The following is a 14,821-nucleotide window of genomic DNA, read 5'->3' as shown; positions in this document are numbered from 1 at the left end:
AGCATATCCTGGGAAATGGAATTTATGTCCTCCGTCTGCCCCACAGGGACCGCTAAAAAGAGCAAAATCCTGTCGCCGGAGGAGCGGAGAGTTGTGGCATTTCATGAGTCAGGTCACACACTTGTAGGCTGGCTGTTGGAGCACACAGAGGCAGCGATGAAGGTAGATTTGCTCTCTGCCCTGAGCTTGGGACATGGGACATGGTAATCAAGAGCAGCTGATGCCTCTTGAACTCATTCTCTGCAATACAAGTTGGGCCTCTCCTTTTTTCTTTTCTTCCCTTCCCACTATCTCACAGGTTTCCATCGCTCCTCGCACCAATGCTGCCTTGGGCTTCACCCAGATCCTGCCAAAGGACCAATACCTCCTTACCAAGGACCAGCTCTTTGAGCGGATGTGCATGGCCCTGGGAGGGAGAGTTTCAGAAGCCATCACCTTTAATAAAGTCACCACAGGTGAGGAAGCCAAATATGTGCTTCATCTTGTTGACCTCCTGTCTCAGTTGTGCTGCAGGCTTCTCTTTGTTAAATGTCCTTCCACTGTGCTTGAGCAATGAAGCCAATGAGCTTGCATAGACATTTCCCCCCCAGAATAGGAGGGGGGTATCTTGACACTTCTGATGCATGTAGCACCACCCCTTAAGTTCTTTTTTATCCATTGCTTACTCCAGGGGCACAAGATGACCTGAGGAAGGTCACCAAGATAGCCTATTCAATGGTGAAGCAATATGGGATGGTGCCCAATGTTGGATACTTGTCCTTCCCAGAAAAGGAAAGTACCCCAGGGATAGGACGTCGTCCCTTCAGCCACGGACTCCAGCAAATTATGGACCATGTAAGTTCTCTTCATGGATATAAAGCTCCAACAAAAATGCTTGCCTGTTCACAGGTTTTAAAGGGCCTTGAAGCAGAGCCGTTTTGTTATGTTCCAGTTTCCCAGGGAGAATAAGGCTAATTATCTGAGACTGTAACCACTAGCCCAGAGGAATTTGCAGTGTGAATGCCACTTTTCGAAGGAGAGGGCTTTGTTGCCCAGGTTGGCTTGTGTTGACCCTTGTAAACAGGATGCAAACAAGATTAGCTTGGCACTGCAAAGTGTGTGTGGTTATAGAGAAGGAGGCCAACCGCCAATTCTGAAGTCTAGCTGAACACCATCCCATGTCTTCCTGTACATTTTTGTTGCTGCTAGCAGCATCTTTGCTGTGCTTTTCAGTTGCTTCAAGGGTTCTAGTCTTGGATAGGTCCCAGTCCTAAGGGGATGATGCTGGTAGAATTCTAAACCAATAAAGACCCACAACTTATTAAGTCACTGCCTTCCTTCCCCAAAGTGGTCCCACACAATAAAAGCCGCTCATTGAATTGACTTATGGCAAGTGCTAGAAAAAGGTTAGGACTAATCACTTGAAGGAAGCATATAAACAGAACTGGAGGGGAATAGTTAGGCTGAACATTGCCTAGTCCTACTTTAAATGTGAGATGTGCCATCACACTCTGCACCCAACTAAGCTGTTCTTTACCTATGAGCTGTTCTTCATTAGGATCTCTGGGGCTCTGTGACTTTGCTGAAGGGGCATGAACTGCAGCTCAGAATCTTCATCTCTCTTGGCTCAGCCTTGTTGCTATAACTCCTCCTCTGGTTTTTGTTTCCCTTCTAGGAAGCAAAGATGCTGGTGGCCCAAGCCTACAGGCACACAGAGAAACTGCTGTTAGAGAATCGGGACAAACTGAAAGCAGTAAGGCTTGCAGAACACCAGAGGGATTCAGATTGAATTGGGGGTGGGGGTGACTGGGAAGCGGGAGTGATCCAAACTCAGAACCCTGCTCTGCTATTGAAAGTTCAGTGGCTGGCCATGGGCAAGTTGCTTCTCTTTAGCCTAGCTACAGGGTAGCTTGTGAGGCTTCAAAAAGTGCTTTGAGCAACTTGGCAGGGGAGGACTGGTTTTTTTAAAACAAGGTAGCAGCTACTCTGCTGAGAGCCAACTAAGAGAACAAAATGGACTATGGATAAGATGATTCCTCTGCAGAGTCTTAGATACTGTTTTGGTTGCTACTTGTATTGGGAAGCACAGCAGCCCTTTTCCTTGGCTGATAGTGGCAAGAAGCAGTGGGTTGTGGCGCATTTCAGCTCCTTGTGATGCCAGGAATGTGAAGGGAGAAACTCTTAGAGCTGCAGGGTAGGAGGCCTGATGTAACATTCCTCAAATGGCCCCACATGTGCACCCTTGTCCCTTTCTTTGTACATTCACACCACTGCCATACTTTTTTCTTTCATAGCTACATACACAATACTTCTCTTAATAGTTATCTTTGCTCTATGCAATGGCACCTGGCATGGGAGAAGAGAGGTCTATGTAGAATGCAAGTTCTTTCCTGCATGTGATAAACTGTCCTCAAACTGTTGCTTCCTTTTAAGATCGGGGGGGGGGGGAATCCTTTGAATGGAATGTGGTGTCCTAAAGCAGGTGCAGGAAACCTGTGGCGCTCCAAATGTTGGATTACAACACCCATCATCCCTGACCTTTGGCCATGCTGGCTTCAGGGACAGATGGGAGTTGGAGTCCAGCAACGTCTGAAAGATCTTAGGTTTCCATCCCTGTCCTTGAGAGTGCTTTCCTTGAGGTGAGTTGGTCCTTGCTTCAGCCAGTGGATGGCTGAGCCCCAGTGTATCCTATTTCCATGGCCTGTGTGTGCATGCAAATGCTTACCATCTGTCACCTTTTCTGTGTCTAGCTGGCCGATGCCCTGCTGGAGAAAGAAGTCATCAACTACGATGACATAGAAGCCTTGATTGGGCCTCCTCCACATGGGCCCAAGAAAATGATTAGCCCTCAGAGCTGGATTGAGGCCGAGAGGGACAAACAAGATACGGGAGATGAAGAGGCACCTCAGTCACCCCAGAGCCGAGAGGAGGAGGAAGAGTTTGACCAGAGACCAGTTTGAAAATGGCCAAGTGAGAGAAGGGACTGAGCAGCTTCCTTTCTGAACTAGAGGCGCAAAGAGAGTTATTTCATGCCTGTGTGTAGGCTGCTCTGCTCATATTTTGTGATGGGCTGTGAGCAGGGTCCAGCTTCCCCTGCTCTAAAAATGATCAAGCTGTGGTTGATGTATGTGTATGGGCTCATCAAGGCTCATTGGGAAGGGTCCCAGTGCCTCTGGGTCACCAGGTTACAGTTATGGGAATGTGTGTGGTCAGTCTGGGCAGAACCAGCCATTGTGTCCCAGTCCTCCCACAAAAGCAGCTGCTGTGCTCTGCTTCGTCTTCTTCTTTTTTCTGGTGCCACACACTGCAACCCTCCTTTGACATGACAGCAATAGCTGCATCACTAGCATCCGGAGTTTAATGCTTCTCCCCAGAACCAACAACACAAATATTTCCCTGATTTTTACACATTTCTCTTGAGGTGTAGAAAGTCTGATATGGACAATGGAGATGTAGATTTCCTTTGACCTATGTCACCATGATATAGGTCCTTTGACCTATGTAACTCTGGCCACAAAGATAGGGGCAGGCACAACCTCTGAATGCTGGTGGGGCTCCCTGGAGTGACTTGGAAGGGAGAGATAATTCTCAAGCCTTTCAGAAAGTACTCTGGCTGGCTGGTAGCTTGTGGTTCTTACACACAGGCCTTTAGACTGAATGTGTCTCTAAAGCAGCTTGTAACAGGAGTTGGGTGGGGGGAGGGATAGACAATTTCCTGCTGTACAATAACAGCTGAAGGGAGGTGGAGTGGAGAGAGAAAAGGGCTAGCTGCATTTTCAAACACACTCCATAGATTATTTCCATGAGGACTATTGTCTGTATCCTTATACAACCCTTGTCCAGATTTTCCTCCACTCCTGCCAATATTTAATTGGCAGTTCTCAAAACTGCCTCTTTTCTGAGACTACCCTCGTGCATAGATGGGATGAGCGTGCACACATTTGCTCTCTGAATTGCCTCAACGTGAAGAGAGTTTGCTATTTAGAACTGCAGCTATCAAAATCCCTGGAGATATGATCCTCCTGAATATGTATTTCAACATGTGATATTGCACTACGACATAAAAGAAAACCAAGCATTTCAGCACTGGTCTGTAAACAGTCCCTTTCTCCATCTCCCCCAGTGGGCCTTGAAAGAAAAGTCATTGGTGATCTGTGTGTACCACCTAGTGGTCTATTGACAAATTTGTACCAAATTGCTGTATATCTGTGACAATATCTGTGGGGCAATATGCCAAGTTTCTGAATCACAGTGGCAGTAATTTAGCCCATTTCCCTCCAAGAGGGAGCCAGACTCGCCAGACTCACTGGCAGTAGCTAAGCTTTAGCACAAGGGTGGTTAATGCTTTGGCTCATGGAATTGCAGAGGTGAAAGGGATCCCAAGGGCCATCTAGTCCAGCCCCCTGCAATGCAGGAATGTTAGCTAAATCATACATGACAGATGGCCATCTCGCATCTGCTTAAAAACCTCTATCTATAGTGGCATCATATTGAAAGAAATTCTGGAGCAAGAAAGTCATGTTAAATTTAATTGTGCTGGGTCTTGGCATCTGAAATGGCTGGTATGTCTTTCCAGGTGGGTATTTCTCAAGAAAATGAAATTTGAAAATTGTTCAATTGAAGAAGTTGTCACTGGGGGAGGGATGGTGAGAGAGCCACAAGTGTTCCCCACCTTGATTTTTCCACTTTTCTTATCTTTCCAAGAGTTCCTGCTCAATGTATTTATAAACCATGACCTAGCACAAACTGCAATAAATCTCTATCATCTCAGCTGCTTGTACCTTTGCCATCTATTAAAAAATGAAATAAACTTTTACAGAACTCAAATACCACTCACTTGTCATTTATCGTCATTCTCAATGGGTATGAGTCATCATTTAAACTGTTCTATTACTGCAAATACAATCTATGGCATTAATACGTGCCATTTTCAGTATATGCAACTCACTGTAGTCTGTTCAATGAAGTGCAGTGTGTTCTCTTGCTTAAAATGCCACTAGTGGGGAGTCTCCTATACCTGATGTGATAAAAAATTCTCATTGGCCAAGCTATGCCAGTGCTCAATAGTGCCTGGCTGTTGGGGAGCAGGATGCTGAACTATCTTTATCAGAACCTACAGAGCTTTTCTTAAGTGTGTCACACTGTTATTCGGGCTACAGTGTTATGCATGCACTATTGCTTGTAAGCCCTTTTAAGCTCAGTAAGACTTTAGATATGTGTGCATCAGTTCAGGCTACTGTAGGCTCAGGTTACTGTAGATGCTATCCGTGACATTAATATGTGCCATTTTCAACATGTACAATTCACTGCAGTCTGTTCCTTTTAGTGGCAATAGGGGAGAATCTCCTAGATTTGGCCCAACAGAGAATCTTATTGGCCACAGTTAAGGCAGTGCTCATAGTGCCTGGCCACTGGGGAGCAAGGTATTGAACTCTGATTTATCAGATCCTGCAGAACTTTTATTAAGTTTGTCACAATGCAATTGGGGTTACAATTCTAAGGACATTAGAACAGCATGCTGGATTTTGTCCAGAATTCTGTATTCTGAGTGGCTAACCAGATGCCAATGGGACACCAGTAAGCAGGACTTGCGCACTATAAAAGTGGTATGTTGGGTTTCCTGTGTAACGAGCACATTTCTTCAGAAATAGAAGGGGACTTGCAAAGCCTGCAGTTCTCTTCATTACTTCCATGGCTGGTTTCAGAGTAAACCTTGCCAGTTTCAGACAACCCTGAAAGGCAAACAGGCATACTGAGGGGGATGGCAGCCAACTGAGCATCATCCAGCCACCTCCACTGCCTTCTGCCTGGCAACTTCGTCCCTCACTTCAGCCTGCCAACTTCCACTGGCTTCCACCCATGAATATCCACTGGTTCATGTATTCACCCTGTGCCAGGAGGGCGGCTTCCAGAACCCCCTGAATGCACCCAGACACACACCATTCACCTCAACCAGTTTACATCCACAAACATCAGCCTGCTCCAGCCTTTCAGCATCCACTGGCTTCTGAATGCATACCTTAGCAGCTTCCACCCAGCAAACCTGCCAACTTCCACCAAGTCCATCACCAGACACCAGTCAGCTGCTGCTTTCTGTCGGCCACTTCACCTCCATGTGGAAGGAGGTCACCCAGTGCTGAATGATACAGCTGTTGCCTACCATGTTCTCTTCAGGAAGGTTTATGCCTTGGTTCTCCCCTTGGCCCATCTTTATATCCAGTCAGTGGCTATGTGCTTTTGGGACATGGGTGGTGCTGTGATCTAAACCACTGAGCCTCTTGGGCTTCCAGTCACATAGTCGGAGGTTCAAATCCGAGCAACGGGGTGAGCTCCCGTTGCTCTGTCCCAGCTCCTGCCAGCCTAGCAGTTCGAAAGCAAGCCAGTGCCAGTAGATAGACAGGTACTGCTGTGGTGGGAAGGTAAATGGCATTTTCGTGTGCTCTGGCACTCATCATGATCCTCCACCCACCAGCAGCTGTTTAGTCATGCTGGTCACACGACCTGGAAAGCTGTCTGTGGACAAACGTCAGCTCCCTTGGCCTGAAAAGTGAGATGAGCACCGCAACCCCATAGTCGCCTTTGACTGGACTTAACCATCCAGGGCTCCTTTACCTTCTTCTACCTTTGCTTTTGCGGGAGGTGAGTTCTTGTGCTTTTGAGCCAACCCAGGCAGTAGCTGGTGAGGCATCATCATCACCTCCCCACCCCTCACAATGGTGAGTGCAGTTTCAGCAGTAGTTTGTTCCTTTGCATTACCTATGCCCTCATGTGCTGATACCAAGGAAAGACACATTATAAACCTGTTGGGAGAGGGGCATTTTTCAGCCCCATGGCTGCATTTTCCTCTGGCCAACCTTTAGGGACTACATCCCGATGGTGGGTGGGGTCAAATACCAAACGGAAAGGAACAGTAAATGAGACTCTTTGAATAGGAGACTCCCTTCCCACGCCCCTCCATCCATTACGAGCCGGCAGAATTGAACGGCCGCGGTACCTTTAAGATGGGCGCCATCTTTGTTACTGGCAAGACAATGTGTTGGACATAGCGGCTGACGCCAGTGAGGGTAATTCTCTCTCCCTGATTGGCCGCGGACGGAGCGTTTCGCGTTTCCTGAACCGGGTCACGCACGGCGGCTCAGATATCCCAGAGTTCCTGGCGAGAGTTCTTTCTTTTTCCGGCCGGCCATTTTCTCTCCCGGGAGGTGAGTTCTCGTGCTGGGGGAGGCCTGGTTGGCTATCCGCCTTCATCCGTTGTCTGCGCGGGGATGGGGGACTCCGGGGGCGGACTCCGGGGTTCTAGAGGGTCTTGTGGACGTTACGGAAAGGTTATGGGGTCCCGGTGGGGAGACTGATGGGCTCTTGCCTGGTTGTTAGAGGCGATCCTTTGCGCTCCATGGAGCTTCTGGATCAGCCTCGTTATTTAGAAAGGCCCAGCCAGAGCTCAGAAGTGGAGCACACAGGCTTTGCACGCAGGCGGGCCCAAGCCCAGCCTCTGGCGCCTCGGTTAGGACGGCTAGCGGCCTTCGAGGGGCTGGTGTCACCAGAGCATCCAGTGGTGGGTAAGTGAAGCCAGCGTCCCGGGGGCACCCGTAGCTCATTCATATATCGTGGTACCAGGTTCTGTCTCTGGCCAAGAGTTATTGCACCAATCAATAGGATTTGTAGCCCTGTTAGTCAATCTACAGCTACAGTATTTCGGAGTGATATTGGCTAGTGAAGAACGACCTATTACAACTCATTAACTGTAGTAGTTTTGGCTAAAATGCAATGTCCTGAAGAAGTGCAGGGCATTTGTTTTGCTGGGTGCTTTCGTGTTCATTGAGGATTTTATTATTGACTCTGCAAAAATGGTTTCCCCTTTATGGGATTTAGTCAAGTGTAGCTCCCTCGGCCTGTAAAGCGAGATGAGCGCCGCAACCCCAGAGTCGTCTGCGACTGGACCCAACTGTCAGAGGTCCTTTACCTTTACCATTGTATCCCTGAATGCTAATGAGCTTTTGAACGTTTTAAACAAGCAGTTTTAAAGCCACCAGCTTTTTCTTATTCATAGTGAAATAAACCATTATTCTTAAGCTTAACAGGGTTTGAGTCAGCATGAGGTAGGTTCCTGTGTGGGGATGGAGTCTAGTTTAGTGGGTGTAACGCAGACTTTGCCTGCAGAAGGCCACAGGTTTAAGCTGTTGGATAGCAGGACGAGGAAGATTTTGAAGCCAGCCAGATCAGTCAGTACAGTATTGGGCTCAGTGGAGCAATGTGCAGAATCTGAATGAAGGCAGCCTTGTAAGTTTGGCTGATATGACCCTATATTTTACCATTCAGATAGGGCATTGGCAAGAGGCTCCAAGTTAGATCTTTAGTATCATTAAAAAAAATGAAGTCTGTATCCTTCATACAATGTGACAAGTCAGTCACATTCAGAATGAGACATTACTTTGAATAGGAAGTATGGGGTTGAGGGATAAGACAAGAGTGAGGGGAGGAAGGGGGGGGGAGAGATATTTAGTATCTTGAATGCCTTGCTAGGGAAGACTCAGTTTTAGTCTGAACTAATAGCCTGATCCTGTGTATTTCATATGTAAGGGAGGGCCCCATAGTTCAACAGGAGTATATGTAGAAGGTTCATTCTCTGGGATCTCCTGTTGAAGGGTTTTGAACCTGGAAGGGCTGCTGCCAATCACTGTAGCCAGGACCAGCCAAAATTAAGCAAGTAGGTAGCTCCTTATGTTATTGTAAGGTCTCTTGCAGAAGAGATGCTGCAGAGTTGCATGTTTGATACTGTTAAACAGAGTGTGGGATATTTGATGAATGGATCAAAGTTCTTCCTAATAAAAGTAAAAGGTTTCCTGCATCATAACTGCATTCTGCCTGCAAGTTTCCAACCTTTGGCACAATTAGGAATCCAAATGCTAGGTCTCCATTGGGCTTAGAAGGGCATGACATTATGTGTCTCCAGTATACTTCACAGAACTGTTGCAAGGATAAATAATATTTTGTATGCTGAAAAGAGATGTTAAAATGGAAATCATAAGGAGTCTAATCCATACTGTTTGTATTTTCAGGGACATAAGGAGCCATGGCGCCCAGCCGGAATGGCATGATCTTGAATCCCCATTTTCACAAAGACTGGCAAAGACGAGTGGCCACATGGTTTAATCAGCCTGCTAGGAAGATCCGCAGGTGAGGTCTGCTGAGCACCTTGCATTTTGTGTTCTTTGTGTCCAGTGCTCAGCTAACATACAGCTGTCTGGATAATGCAAAGGGCAAGCAAATGTGAGCCTTGCCATTTTTGGCTTTCTGCAAGACACTTGTTTAGTTCTTCAGCCAGATGATGAAAATTCTCCGGAATCTCTGTACCACATTGATGACCCTTTGAACCCATATAAGCTGATGGCTGTAGCTTTTTTTATTTCTATCTACTCAGTTAAAGGATTGAAAACGGAACTGTCTTAATGCCTTTATATAAATCTCTGGTGTTACTGCAGTTTAAATACTGTCTGTAGTTCTGATTTCCACATCTCAAAAATGATATTGTTCAGCTGGAAAAGGTGCAGAAAAGGGCAACCAAAATGATTAAGGGGTTGGAGCAACTCCTATAAGGAAAAATTAGATTTGCAACTTGTAGTTTGTGGTGGGAGCGAAGGTGAGTAAGGAGGGACATAAGAGGCATAAAATTATGCATGATTTGGAAAAAAGAAGTCATGTTTTTTTCTCACATAATACTAGAATTCCAGGTCTTCCAGTAAAGCATACAAAAGGAGCATAGCTTCACACATCACATTGCTCAAACTATGGAATTTATTTGCACAAGAGTGGTGCTAGGATTTGATGAATTCATGGAAGATAAGGCTATCAGTGGCTCCTAGTTATGGCTAGTTCTGCCTCCAGAGGCAGTATGCTTCTGAATAACAGCTGCCAGGAATTACATGAAGCAGTTGCACTGGGGACCTGCTTGCAGGCTTCTTTTAGGTGTCTGATTGGCCAGGTTGCTGGACTAAGTGGGTCTTTGGTCTGATCCAGCAGGACTTCCTTTGTTCTTATGCTTTCCTTATGCCTCCTTCCTTTGCAACCAATCCCAAGTTTATCTGTAAGGGGAGCTCAGTAAGGGTTATATTTGGAGAGAGAACAGGTTTAACATAGCCCTTTTGTACTTCTTTCTGCACCCAGGAGGAAGACCCGTCAGGCGAAGGCCCGTCGTATTGCTCCACGTCCGGTATCTGGACCAATCAGGCCAATTGTGAGGTGCCCCACTGTACGTTACCACACAAAAGTCCGTGCTGGTAGAGGATTCAGCTTGGAGGAGCTGAGAGTAAGTAAAAAAGCATAGGTGTCTCTTAACACATGAGTGCCTGCCTCTGAAATACAGTTTGTTTTGGCTTGTGGCATATGATATGTCAGCTAAGACATATAGGAATCTGATGTGTTTTGTACAGTGGTTGGTGGGGCTTCCATATAACCAAAAAACTTCATTGAATCAGATTTCTTGGAGGATTAGTTTTTGTATTTATAGTGGAAGTTCTTGAATTAAACAGATGGAGAGTTTTATAGCGATAGTACAGCTAATCCCTGTTCCTTCAGAGTGGGTTATACGAGGATCCTTAGGCAGTTAAAAATTAAAACCCACACCCTTCTGTTGTCTGTTTCTAATTGCTTAAAGGACAAGAGTTTAGCCTTACATATTTTTATTCGGTATTTTGGTGGAGATTTCTTTTTAGGTACTGGAGAAAAATTGTTTGGCCAGGTACATTAGCATCCTACCAGAAGGTCTCTCTTTGTTGCCCTTGCAAGCCACTTGCCATTTCTCTGAGAGCCTTTCAATCAGACGATGGCTCTGTCCCTGGAATCTCAGTACTGTGATTACTTACGTTTTGAAGCTTTCCTTCTCTTTGTAAAAAAAATAATTATTAAAGAGTTTCAAAACAAATATTTTGTTAATACATTAACAGAAAAACAAAGAAAACATAGGGCAACAACAATTTTTGAAAACATTGCTATACTATTATATAAAGTATCAATATTGTTAAGTAGACAAGTAAGAAGTTTTCCAGCTGATGACTGTTCTGCCGCCATAGCAGGTACAGGGCTGGCAATGTACAAGTTGCTTTTACTTGTGGCTTAGGTTAATATGCTTTCCCTAGATGGCTGGCATCAACAAGAAGTTTGCCCAGACAATTGGTATCTCAGTGGACCCCAGGCGCCGGAACAGGTCAACAGAAGCCCTGCAAGCAAATGTGCAGCGGCTGAAGGAATACCGCTCTAAGATCATTCTCTTTCCCCGGAAACCTTCTGCCCCTAAGAAGGGCGACAGTGCAGTAAGTATATAGGGGAGAATTTCAGGGGAAGTAGGTGTTGCAGGAGAAGGGAGCTTTATTTCTAATAAGTCTGGTGGGGCGAAAGCTGTGCTGCAAAGCACACTATAAAGCTCCCAAGGACACAACTTCCAAGGAGTACTTGATTATGACTGGGGCACAAAAAAGCTCGCATCCAGTATAAGAGGCAGAAACACTACCTGCTTTCCATTGCTGGTGGTCATATGCTACTTCAGCCACAACATCACAAGTTTATTCCAATATAGCCACCCAAAGACAAGGCCACCCCCAATCCCCTCACCACCAAGGAAATGTGACAAGCAAATAGATAGATAACCCCCACAAGTGACGCTGACACAAAACCACTAAGTAGAAGCATTACCACCCCACTCACCACCCCCTCCCCCTCTTTTCTTCCCAACCCAATACTGCATGCAACACTAATGTCTCACAACAAATGAAACTGATCTGTAGAAAAGGCAACTTGAAAAAAAAGAGGATGCATGTATATTTGTAAACTAAGAAATCTTTAATAAAAAATATTTTTAAAAAAAGTTTGTTCCAGGGCCCTCTTCCTTAGTTGCTATGATTCTCAAAGTGTGTACATACATCTTTAAAGACCTTGCAGTTACCTGTATTGGAGAGAGAGCAGAAGTGTTGAGGAAAATTGAAATGACAGCAATATAAGGCTAAACTGGAAATTTTGGAAAATTGAAATGACAGCAATATAAGGCTAAACTGGAAATTTTGGTATTCTTCTTCTTCAACTCTGCCTAACCTTGCCCCTACAGTAAGATTTTTAGAGGCTCCCTCAGCACTTGTATGACATAATCCAAGCTAGGTTTTTTTTCTTGCTGTCCGAAAAAGGGAGGTGGAATAAATAGTTAAGTTAATTCCTGAACATTTTCTTCTCTCCACAGGCTGAAGAGCTCAAGATGGCCACACAGCTCTCTGGACCAGTTATGCCCATCAAAAATGTAAGTGACTTCCATAGATCTTTCCTCTGAAATTTATAGACTTTATAATGGGAAATTTCCTGCTTCCAACTTCAGTGAAATGGTCTCTTGAGAGCGGCTGTGTTTCCTGGGTGTCAAATGATGTTCTGTGACTTAACAAAAAGGAGCAGCTTCAATGTTGAGTTGGCTACTTCTCATTCACTCAAGCATAGTTATGTCCTTGGAATCTTGCAAAACACAAGTTTGCAATCAATATTGAAGGTTGTTGGTTGGTTTTTAGAGTAAGTTGCACACGAAATCTGAATAAGTGAATGGTGGTAGTTGCGATGCTACTGAATTTCTAACAGAAATGGAATATTAAGCAGTCAAGTAGGTGGTTAGCCTTGTGGAGTCCTGCTGGGGATGGTTCTCTTCTAAAGGCCTTACTTCTCACAGTGCCTCTGGGAAGCCCAGCAGCAGCAGGGCTTAAAGAAAACAGCCCTCTGCTCTTGCTTGTCCTCCAGCAAGAGGTACTCAGTGCTGTATTTCTGGATATGGGCGTTCAATTTATTTATTTTTGTTTTGTTTTATTTTATTGAAATAAGGTGACTGCCCTGGAAATCCAGTATATTGAGGGGCAGTATGTAAATGTAAAATAAACTAGTATAAAACTACAGCTAGAAGCCACTGACTGTCTCCTACCACATGAATTTGTCTCATCTCCTTTGAAAGCCACCTGATCCAGTGACTATTGTCACACCTTGTGGCAGTGGGTTCTACAAGTTAATTAGTCATTGAGTAGAAAAGGACCTCTTGTCTATCTTGAACCTACAGCCAGCCAGTTTAATTGGGTGACCCATGAGCTCTAGAATTATGAAAGAGGGAAGCTAGCTACTGTGCTTCTCCCCACCCCCTGAAAAGTCCCAAATATTTTAGTCTTCCCACATAATAGAAGATGGGTCATTTTGGTTGCCTTTCCTGACTCTTACGTCCTTTTTGAGACTGACTGGCCATAACTCTTCCTCTTATTCCAAAAGTGGATATCCTCTATGTTTATATTCAAGGCCTTATGCTGCTGACCATCTTCATTTTCGGTCCCTCTAATTGATCACTAGATTCTGCTAGTGATGCAGAAAATATTTTCTGCCTCATTTTGGCAGTGAATTTTTCCTGTGCCTGGACTAGCCATGAGGGTTCCAACTCCACTGTCAGTATGTCTCTGAACTCCAGTTGCTCAGAATCACAAGTGAGAGAGGGTGCTGTTATGCTTAGGTTCTCCTTGTAGGCTTCACATTAGGGCATCCAGTTGGCCGCTGTGAGAACAAGATGCATGACTAAATGGGACATTGGCCTGATCCAGCAGGCTCTTCTGGTGTTCTGAGTGCTGCTACAGAAAGGGGCTGTCTGCATACATATTACATATATTGAGCACATTTTGTCGCGAAAAGAATTCTGAGCACTGCAGTTTGTTGAGGGTTGCTAGGAATTGTAACTCTGGGGGATAAATTACACTGCCCAGAATTCTTTGAAGGAATGAATGTGATTTGGGTGTGCTTTAAAGGTAAACTGTATATACAGCCTGTGACTTAAAAGTGTTAGAATGAGCCGTAGTATGGGTGAATTTTGAATCAGAAATTGGAAGAAAGCAGCAGCTTTTTGGTGTGTGCTGATTGTCTGGTTCTTTCCTTAGGTCTACAAAAAAGAGAAAGCCCGAGTTATATCGGAGGAAGAGAAGAATTTCAAGGCTTTTGCCAGCCTGCGCATGGCCCGGGCAAATGCTCGGCTCTTTGGCATCCGGGCTAAGCGAGCCAAGGAAGCAGCAGAGCAGGATGTGGAAAAGAAGAAATAAACTCTTTGTTCGGAGCACCTCAATAAAAGATAGATTTGGAACTATGTGGTGCTTGTTTTAGAGATGTGGGGAAGAGCAACATGGGCTGGGAATCCTGGCACTTGAGCAGAGCCCCTTTACCATCTCCATCTCATGCCCACTCATTTTTTGTGGGCGCTCCAGTAGTTTGGCAAGGAGGCTGGTACCTCTTGGGTTTTCAGTATTGAAGCAGCCTGGGGAATGGAAGGCAGTGCTAGTTGGATCCCATTTTATATTTTTAACCCCCTGGTTGGGGGATGAAAGGGGCGACCTACCATTCCTTGCTCACTTAGGTTCCCTTTTGGCAGATAGAGAGCTGGGTAATTTGGGTATTTAGTAGAATAGAAGGTGATAAATGCAAGTTCCTCATATATGTATGGGGAAGAACCATAGCTCAGTGGTAGAGCATCAGGTTTTGGATGCAGAGGGTCCCAGGTCAAGCCCCTGTAGGGCTGGGAATGTTGCCCATCTGAAACTCCATGGAGCTGCTGCCTGTCAGTGCAGACATTACCAAGCTAGATGAACCAATGCTCTGACTTGGTACAAGATGGCTTCTTAAATTTTTTTACTCTGAATCTTGCAAGGGATTCACCGGAGATACCTGATTCTTACCACAGTGCCATTTTGGTGTCAACTACTTACTGGATTAATGTAGACCAGGCGTGGTGTTTTCTGAGAGCAAAAGTGAAGACCAAACAAGCCACCAGAGAATCCGATGCAGTTATTTTCCAGGA

At 45.3% G+C, this 14,821-nt stretch overlaps 2 protein-coding genes and 1 non-coding gene across 3 annotated transcripts in view; all 3 read left to right on the top strand.

Moving 5' to 3' along the window:
- Positions 1–4,811, top strand: part of SPG7 (SPG7 matrix AAA peptidase subunit, paraplegin) — a 36,105-nt gene extending 31,294 nt beyond the window's left edge. The window contains exons 13-17 of the mRNA XM_028740006.2: positions 47–162; positions 299–455; positions 671–834; positions 1,655–1,732; positions 2,730–4,811. Coding sequence (XP_028595839.2) covers positions 47–162; positions 299–455; positions 671–834; positions 1,655–1,732; positions 2,730–2,939 — 725 coding nt within the window. The 3' untranslated portion in view covers positions 2,940–4,811. The remainder of the gene's footprint in view (positions 1–46; positions 163–298; positions 456–670; positions 835–1,654; positions 1,733–2,729) is intronic.
- A 2,246-nt stretch (positions 4,812–7,057) lies between these two features.
- Positions 7,058–14,110, top strand: RPL13 (ribosomal protein L13). Its single transcript, XM_028740007.2, has 6 exons — positions 7,058–7,181; positions 9,039–9,156; positions 10,144–10,285; positions 11,115–11,288; positions 12,206–12,262; positions 13,911–14,110. The coding sequence occupies exons 2-6, from the start codon at positions 9,053–9,055 to the stop codon at positions 14,067–14,069; spliced, it is 636 nt and encodes a 211-aa protein (XP_028595840.1). The 5' UTR covers positions 7,058–7,181; positions 9,039–9,052; the 3' UTR covers positions 14,070–14,110.
- On the top strand, positions 9,306–9,387 carry LOC114603666 (small nucleolar RNA MBII-202). The gene has a single exon (XR_003708138.2). It is a non-coding gene; the product is annotated as a small nucleolar RNA MBII-202 (small nucleolar RNA).
- Positions 14,111–14,821: the final 711 nt, after the last annotated feature.

This window comes from Podarcis muralis, chromosome 7 (assembly GCF_964188315.1).
Source record: "Podarcis muralis chromosome 7, rPodMur119.hap1.1, whole genome shotgun sequence".
Lineage (NCBI taxonomy): Eukaryota > Metazoa > Chordata > Lepidosauria > Squamata > Lacertidae > Podarcis > Podarcis muralis.
The sequence above is the reverse complement of the archived record's forward strand: the minus strand, read 5'-3'. Positions and strand labels throughout refer to the sequence as shown.

Coding starts and splice junctions, on each gene's coding strand:
- RPL13 (XM_028740007.2), top strand. CDS start 9,053: ATGGCGCCCAGCCGGAATGGCATGATCTTGAATCCCCATTTTCACAAA. Junction 9,157..10,143: donor CCTGCTAGGAAGATCCGCAG/GTGAGGTCTGCT, acceptor TTCTGCACCCAG/GAGGAAGACCCGTCAGGCGA. Junction 10,286..11,114: donor TCAGCTTGGAGGAGCTGAGA/GTAAGTAAAAAA, acceptor TGCTTTCCCTAG/ATGGCTGGCATCAACAAGAA.